Source organism: Silene latifolia, chromosome X, assembly GCF_048544455.1.
Source record: "Silene latifolia isolate original U9 population chromosome X, ASM4854445v1, whole genome shotgun sequence".
NCBI classification, from domain to species: domain Eukaryota; kingdom Viridiplantae; phylum Streptophyta; class Magnoliopsida; order Caryophyllales; family Caryophyllaceae; genus Silene; species Silene latifolia.
In genome coordinates, this window is record NC_133537.1 from 313,553,815 (window position 1) to 313,562,395 (window position 8,581).

Consider the following 8,581-nt stretch of genomic DNA (forward strand, 5'->3'; position numbering starts at 1 on the left):
AAATTATTAAGCGTTTGCCATTTCGTGGTGTAGAATATACCTTTGCTTATTACATTTATCAAGGCGGAAAAAAAGAGGGGCACAGCCGACTGCAAAAAAACTGATACGTCTAATATAAAATGGTAAAATCATCGAACAATGATCATCGCGGTTTTTGTGGGTAAAAAAACCCAAACAACTGAAGAATGGACAAATATTATGCAAAACCTCAATTGTATTATCTACAAAATGACATCTACATGAAGAAATTCTGAATATGCCAATATCATTTCTAGCTAAATAAATTCCATTCAATTTTCATCTCATGCAAGGAACCCTAGTTTTTCTCCATTCTTTTTTGCCAACCGGATCAACCCTTGTCTTTGTTTCGCATCTGCTCCAATCGACTTGCAAAACTCAGTGATCACCTATTACAAAAGTTTAGTTTAACCATTTAGAGACGACAACAACAACGAGAATAATTTAGGATCAACTAACCTGAATCGTACACTTTGAACACTTGTTAAGGAAACCATGTATGTATTTACGTAGGACATTTAGTTTTACGTACCTGTGAATGAAGGGCTATTGCTTTTCCTCTAAGTTGGTTAAACCGTTTTTTACCAACAATGTCCCTAGTAACCATCACTATGGGTGCAAAGAGACCTTTCCCTTCGTTAACGTTCTTCATCATGGGTTGAGCACGTGTCGGTTTGCTCAAAATCCGTCCACGAGCCAGGACGGAATTGGCTAGCATTGCGTGGTTATCACCAGAGGCGAAAGACGAGCCTAGACCGGTTTTGAACCCGGTTGCGGTGATTGAAGAAGTGGCCATCTATGAAACTTCTTTAGCTCCCTAGGTTGAACATACAAGGTTTTGTTGATTCTATTGATGTTTGTGGACTTAGAAATTTGAAGAATCAAAGAGTTGTGGTTTAGTTTTGTAGCATGAGATGAGGATGTCTTTAGGTGTTTAATTGAGAGCCACATAATGTAAGGTTGTGCTTGGAGCTTTTTAGTAATTTTTGTAGGTCATGTTATTCGCATGGTCCTAGAATAATTTGGAGAAAATATGATTATAGCCTCTTAATTCACTTCTTAAATGGGGACCTACCTAGATTTCAATTTGTTGATTTTATTTATGGCCGTTAATTTGGAGACCAATATAGTACGGAGTATATAGTACTAGTCTCGTTCACTTAATCGTAAGATAAATTCACCTACAAGATAGTCTCACGATAACAATATTGTGAGATCTCTCACATAAAACGTGGTTACTTTTACTATTTTTTGTTTCCTGTTTTTTGGTTAACTATTACCGTGTTTAATGATTTGTCTCATAGTACTCTAATATATAGTATGAGACAAGTTATAGGAGACTTACTTCAACCATAATTAACTTCCTAAAAACTTGAATAAACCGTTAATAGGTATATAATGGGCTATTTTATGTTGTATACTTGGTCTATTAAGACCTTTTCTTTCTGGCTTATTTTTTCACTTCATTGATTCAATTGAAAGCTTTATTCAATTCATTGAAATTTCGATTCGATTCAATTCAACTCTGATTCATTACTTCAAATTTCACTTTCTATTTATTGATTCGGCTACCACTCCTCCATTTGTTCAAATTTCACTCAACTCACCACTCCTGGTTCACTCCACTAAATTCATCCAATATCTTTGCGAATCTTAAACTTAATAGTTTTTATCAATATTATTATTATTATTATTATTATTATTATTATTATTATTATTATTATTATTATTATTATTATTATTTGTTATTTGTTATTATTATTATTATTATTATTAGTATTATTATTATTATTATTATTATTATTATTATTATTATTATTATTATTATTACTACTACTATTATTACTACTTCTTCTTCTTCTTCTTCTTCTTCTTCTTCTTCTTCTTATTATTATTATTATTATTATTATTATTATTATTATTATAGGCCCTGTTCTTTCTGGCTTTTTAGAGCCGAATCGAATCGAATCGAACTAAATGGAGTGAATAATTGAATCGAATCGAATGGAGTGAATCGAATCGAATCGAAATGGATTGAATCGAATCGAATAGAAGTTTGGTCATTTGAATCGAACTAAACGGAATAAAGCTCAACTGAACTGAAATAATCATATTAATATTAATAATAATAATATTTATTATTATTGTTATTATCAACTATAATTATACTAATATTTATAGTATAATACTATTTATATTAATATTAATATTTTTAAGAAAAAGATTATAATATTATATATGAATAATCATAAATTATAATAATGAAAAAATAGTAATTTTTTTACTCATAGTATTCTTAATAAAAATAATAAATAATAATGTCAATATTAATAATGATATTAGTAAAAATAATTGTTTCGAGTAAAAACACTCAAGTAAGCGTTGCTCGAATCCGGGTCGGGTCAACGCGCTCCTCTCAGACGATGGCACCTCGAACCTATGCTTGCTCTCTCCGGATGGATCTTTCACGCGTAACAAATAGGGCCTCAGAGGGTTCGCAATAGGTCATTCTCTGATGCCTTACGGTACTGGTGGATAGTTGAGACCTTGCTTGAAGCTAAGGTCTCTGTGCCCTCTCATAGTAGCTCGAGTAGTCTTACTTCTAGAGAGAGGAAGTTGTTGGTGAGAAGTATTTTACCATTGATTGGTGAATAATGAGATATTTATAGGTTTCTATGTGTACCTCAAATGATGGCTTGGCAAGCATGGTTACCATATTCGCCATGAATACGCCTTATCGATTCGCGATTCGCTTATAGAAAATGTGTTATATGTATTTTCAGGAATCAATTTGAATGAATTCGCTTTTAACGAATCGTGATTCGTAGGGTATACCAAACGAATCCGTAACCATGTTGGCAAGCGTGTTGACTTGTATGACACCATATTGGCTAGTGGCTCAAGTCGGTTGGGTGTGCCCCATCAATAATATTAATAATAAATATTATTAATTTTAATAATAATACCAATAATTATTATAATAACAACAACAACAACAACAATAATAATATTAACATTAATAACATTATTATTCATTTTAACAACAACAACAACAACATTAACATTAATAACATTATTATTCATTTTAATAATAATATTCATAATAATAATAATAATAGTAATTATAATAAAGAAAATAATAATAATAATAATAATAATAATAATAATAATAATAATAATAATAATAATAATAATAATAATAATAATAATAATATTCATTTTAACAACAAAAACAACAACATTAACATTAATAACATTATTATTCATTTTTTATGGGGAGCACTACTTGTGGTCTTGTCAGGGTGTTCAGTAGGGTGATCCGTTGGGCCCTTTGCTTTTCGCTTTGGTTTTGCATCCATTAGTTTGCAAGATCCGGGACACTTTTGACCTCACTTTGCAGGCGTGGTACTTAGATGATGGCACCATCGTGGGTGATACTTTGGAGGTGGGGAAGGTCTTGGATTTGATTATGGTGGATGGCCCTCGTTTTGGATTGCATCATAATGTCTCCAAGACGGAGGTCTTTCGGCCTGTTGAGGATCCTCGGAGTCGACTTCCTGGGGTTTACCCCCCCTCTATTTCTCGGCCATTGCGTGGTGTTACAGTATTGGGTGGACCTGTCAGTGCTTGTTCTGATTTTAGCAGTGAGATTGTGGCGAAGAGAGTAACCAAGACCATTGAGCTAATGGATTTGGTTGCGAGGATTGAAGACCCGCAATGTGAGTTGCTTCTTCTTCGAGCTTGTACTGGTATTTCCAAGCTTTACTTCTCACTTCGTACTTGCTCCCCTAGTGTTTTTGGGTCTGTCCATCTTCATTTTGATGCCGCTCTTCGTTCTAGCTTGGAACATATTTTCACCGCGTCAGGGCCGGGTTTTGGGGATTGGCAGTGGCGCCTTGCTACATTCCCTTTTCAGCTTGGTGGTCTTGGTGTCTATGCGGCGGGAGATGTTTTATTTTATGCTTTTATTGCGTCCCGTTTGCAGTCTGCTGGTTTGCAGGCTAAGCTCCTCGGCCCTTCTGGTATTGTAGCTGTTGGCCCTGCTTTTGATGATGCCACGCAGGTGTTTACTGCGACTACAGGATCTGGTATTTTAGGTAACCCTAGTGAAATTGCTACCCCCAAACTTATGAAGAAATTGGCAGATATTTATTTCGCGACGGTTGCTGCTGCCTCAGAGTCTGTTTTCTCTTTGACACCACGCCAGCTTGCTTTATGGCAGTCTCAGTAGGGTTCTCACTCCTCTGATTGGTTACGTGCGGTTCCTATCTCGGGGTTGGGCCAGACTATGAACGGGAGGACTTACCGTAGTGTGCTGGGGTATCGTCTGGGTGTTCCGTTATTCACGGTATCTAGGCCCTGTCCGCTTGCTCTCGGGTTTTTCTTTGAGGATGTTTTCGGGGACCACGTTGTTTCTTGTCTTTGTATCTTGTGGGCGTTAAACATCGACATAACCTTGTCAGGACACTCTTTTCGACATCCGCTATAGATCCGTATTTTTGCGGGAAAAGAGGTTGATATCGGTTTAGTTGATGGACATGGTGGCTCTCTTCGTCCTGCGGATTTATTGCTTTATTCTTGGGACAGGGGGCGTGATGTGTGCGTTGACTTGACAGGTTCTTCTCCTTTGACTCAGACTGGGATGACGGATTTTGTGCCTGGCCGGGTTGTCGCTGATGCTGCTCAGCGAAAGTGTGCTAAGTATGGGGATTTGTGCGCGGTAGCGGGTTATGGTTTCCTTCCTTTCTCTTTCTCTTCACTTGGGGAACTGGGTTCGGATGCTGTTGCCTTGCTCAAGCGGATCCAGAAATTCTCGGTATTTCAGGATGCGGGGGCTCGGGTGGCCGCTTACATTTTTACTAGACTTAGCTTTGCTATTGCTAAGGGTGTGGGAGCCCAGATTGTCTCTCGGCTCCCCACCAATTTCATGTAAACTTTTATTTTTCTTTTAATGAACGCTACGCGCATCCTTATAATAATAATAATAATAATAATAATAATAATAATAATAAAGAATAAAGAATAATAATATTAAAAAAAATAGTATTATTGATAACAAAATTAATAATATCTATTATTTTTAAGATGAGTAAGATGAAATGAGCTGAACTTAATGGAGCTGAACATAACTTAATCGAATCGAATGGAGTGACTGGGCCGAACTAAATCGAATGGAGTGACTGACTGAAATCGAATCGAATAGAGCTGAAAGCCGAATCAAGTGGGTGAAAATAAGCCAGAAAGAACAGGGCCTTAGTATTAATATTATTTCAATTCAATTCAGCTCCAATCAGCTTAGTTCAGTTCAGCTCAGCTCTATTCACTTCAGTTCAGCTCAGCTCCATTCAGTTCAGTTCAGCTCAGTTCAGTTCAGCTCCATTCAGTTCACCTTAGTTCAGTTCAGCTCTAATAAGCCAGAAAGAACAGGACCTAAATCATTAATGATTTAATTGTCGTATACAATTGCCGCATCCATATTTTTGGGTTATATGCTTGTATTTCGCCAAGGTAATACTGGATTTCTTTTAGATGGAAGTGTATTGTAGATATAGGCCCCGTTCTTTCCGGCTCTTTAGAGTGAATCGAATCGAGTGAATTGAATGGAGCCGAGTGAGCCGAATCGAATTGAATCGAATGGAGCGAAGAATAACTAAAATCGAGCTGGATCGAATCGAATGGAGCCGAATTGAATTGAATCGAATCGAATGAATGAATGAAACAGAATCAATAGAGTGAGCCGAATCGAGCCGATTGAGTGAATTGAATGGAGTAATAATAATAATAATAATAATAATAATAATAATAATAATAATAATAATAATAAAATTATTATTATTATTACTGTTATTATTATTACTATTTGTTTTTTATTTATAAAAATGCAAACTATTATTATTATTATTATTATTATTATTATTATTATTATTATTATTATTATTATTATTATTATTATTATTATTATTATTATTATTATTATTATTATTATTATTATTATTGTTATTATAGTTATTATTGTTATTGTTATTATTATTATTATTATTATTATTATTATTATTATTATTATTATTATTATTATTATTATTATTATTATTATCATTATTATTATTATTATCATTATTATTATTATTATCATTATTATTATTATTATTATTATTATTATTATTATTATTATTATTATTATTATTATTATTATTATTATTATTATTATTATTATTATTATTATTATTATTATTATTATTATTATTATTATTATTATTATTATTATTATTATTATTATTATTATTATTATTATTATTATTATTATTATTATTATTATTATTATTATTATTATGCGCTTAAATGAACAATAAAAGTTTACATGAAATTGGTGGGGCCCACACCCTTAACAACAATAAAGCTAAGTATAGTAAAAATGTAAGCGGCCACCCGAGCCCCCGCATCCTGAGATACCGAGAATTTCTGGATCCGCTTGAGCAAGACAACAACATCCGAACCCAGCTCTCCAAGTGATGATAAAGAGAAGGGAAGGAAACCATACCCCGCTGCCGCGCACAAATCCCCGTACTTAGCACACTTGCGCTGAGCAAAGATCAAGAATAACCCGGCCAGACACAAAATCCGTCATCCCAGTCTGAGTCAAAGGAGAAGACCCTGTCAAGTCAACGCACACATCACGCCCTCTGTCCCAAGAATAAAGTAGCAAATCCGTAGGACGAAGAGAACCACCATGCCTGTCAACCAAACCGATATCAACCTCCTTTCCCGCAGAAATACCAGATCTACAACAGATGTCGAAAAGAGTATCACGGACGAGGTTACGCCGATGTTTAATGCCCACGATCAAAAAAGATAAGAAACAGCGTGGTCCGCAAAAACATCATCAGCAAAAACCCGAGAGCAAGCAGGACATGGCCTAGATACCGTGAATAACGGAACACCCAGACGATACCCAAGCACACTACGATAAGTCCTCCTGTTCATAGTCTGACCCAACCCCGAGATAGGAACCGCACGCAACCAATCACAGGAGTGGGAACTCTGCTGAGACTGCCATAAAGCAAGCTGGCGTGGTGTCAAAGAGAAAACAGACTCTGAGGCAGCAACAACCGTCGCGAAATAAATGTCTGCCAATTTCTTCATAAGTTTGGGGGCAACAATTTCACTAGGGTTACCTAAGATACCAGAGCCTGTGGTCGCAGTAAAACCCCGCGCGGCATCATCAAAAGTAGGGCCAGAAGCTACAATACCAGAAGGTCCGAGGAGCTTAGCCTGCAAATCAGCAAACTGCAAACGGGACGCAAAAAAAGCATAATGTAAAACATCTCCCGCCGCATAGACACCAAGACTACCAAGATGGAAAGGGTAAGTAGCAAGGCGCCACTGCCAATCCCCAAAACCCGGGCCAGACGCGGTGACGATACGTTCCAAGCTGGAACGAAGAGCAGCATCAAAAGGAAGATGGACGGACCCAAAAACACTAGGGGAGCAAGTACGAAGGGAGAAATAGAGCTTAGAAATACCAGTACAAGCTCGAAGTAGAAGCAACTCACATTGCGGGTCCTCAATCTTTGCAACCAAGTCCATTAGCTCAATGGTCTTAGTTACTCTCCTTGCCACAATATCACTGCCAAAACCAGGGCAAGTACTGACCGGTCCACCCAAAACTGTAACACCACGGAAGGGCCGAGCAATAGAAGGAGGAAAACCCCAGGAAGCCGACTCCGAGGATCCTCAACAGGCCAAAAGACTTCCGTCTTGGAGACATTAAGGCACAGTCCAAAACGGGGGCCATCCGCCATAATCAAATCCAAGACCTTCCCCACCTCCAAAGTATCCCCCACAATGGTGCCATCATCCAAGTACCACGCCTGCATAGTGAGGTCAAAAGTGTCCCGGATTTTGCATACTAAGGGATGCAAAACCAAAGCGAAAAGCAACGGACCTAAAGGATCACCCTGTTGGACACCCTGACAAGACCACAAGCAATGCTCCCCATAAAAAAGACGGGCAGGGCTGGAATAACAAAACTCCACCCAACGGGAAAGAACCGGGCAACGACGGCGGACTTCCTGAAGCATGGTCGTACGATCAATTAGGTTGAAAGCATTCTGGAAATCAACCAGCAACATGGAAAGTCCCACCTCAGCACTCCGAGTCTCAATGAGCCGATTCAAGGCATATAAGATAGCCTCTCCTCCACCGGACACACCCACCCCAAACTATAAACCAGTAAAATAAGACGACAAAGAAGGACCCACCATAAAAGCACCAACCTTAGAGACAAGCCGTCTCCAGACAGTGCCAACAACAATAGGACGGACCCCACCACCTGGTTTAACAAGCGGCGTGAGAGGGGCGCTGGTAATGTACTCACCCAAAGCAAGAGGACACCGACCCTCAAGAAAAAGATTAACCACCCTAGTAATAGAAGTGATCAAATCATCATAGATAGCCACATCAACGCCACTCAAACAATCCATAAGGTGCTGGGCACGAAAACCATCCCTCCCACAAGAAGTACCATGTGGGAAGCTCCGAATCATATCCAAAACCACTGACGCAG

At 37.5% G+C, this 8,581-nt stretch overlaps 1 protein-coding gene across 1 annotated transcript; it reads right to left on the minus strand.

The window, feature by feature from the left end:
- Positions 1-115: 115 nt before the first annotated feature.
- Positions 116-1,008, minus strand: LOC141617585 (protein PROTON GRADIENT REGULATION 5, chloroplastic-like). The gene is made up of 2 exons (XM_074434768.1): positions 551-1,008; positions 116-407 (listed from the first exon to the last, which is right to left on the minus strand). The coding sequence occupies exons 1-2, from the start codon at positions 812-814 to the stop codon at positions 303-305; spliced, it is 369 nt and encodes a 122-aa protein (XP_074290869.1). The 5' UTR covers positions 815-1,008; the 3' UTR covers positions 116-302.
- Between the last annotated feature and the right edge of the window lie 7,573 nt (positions 1,009-8,581).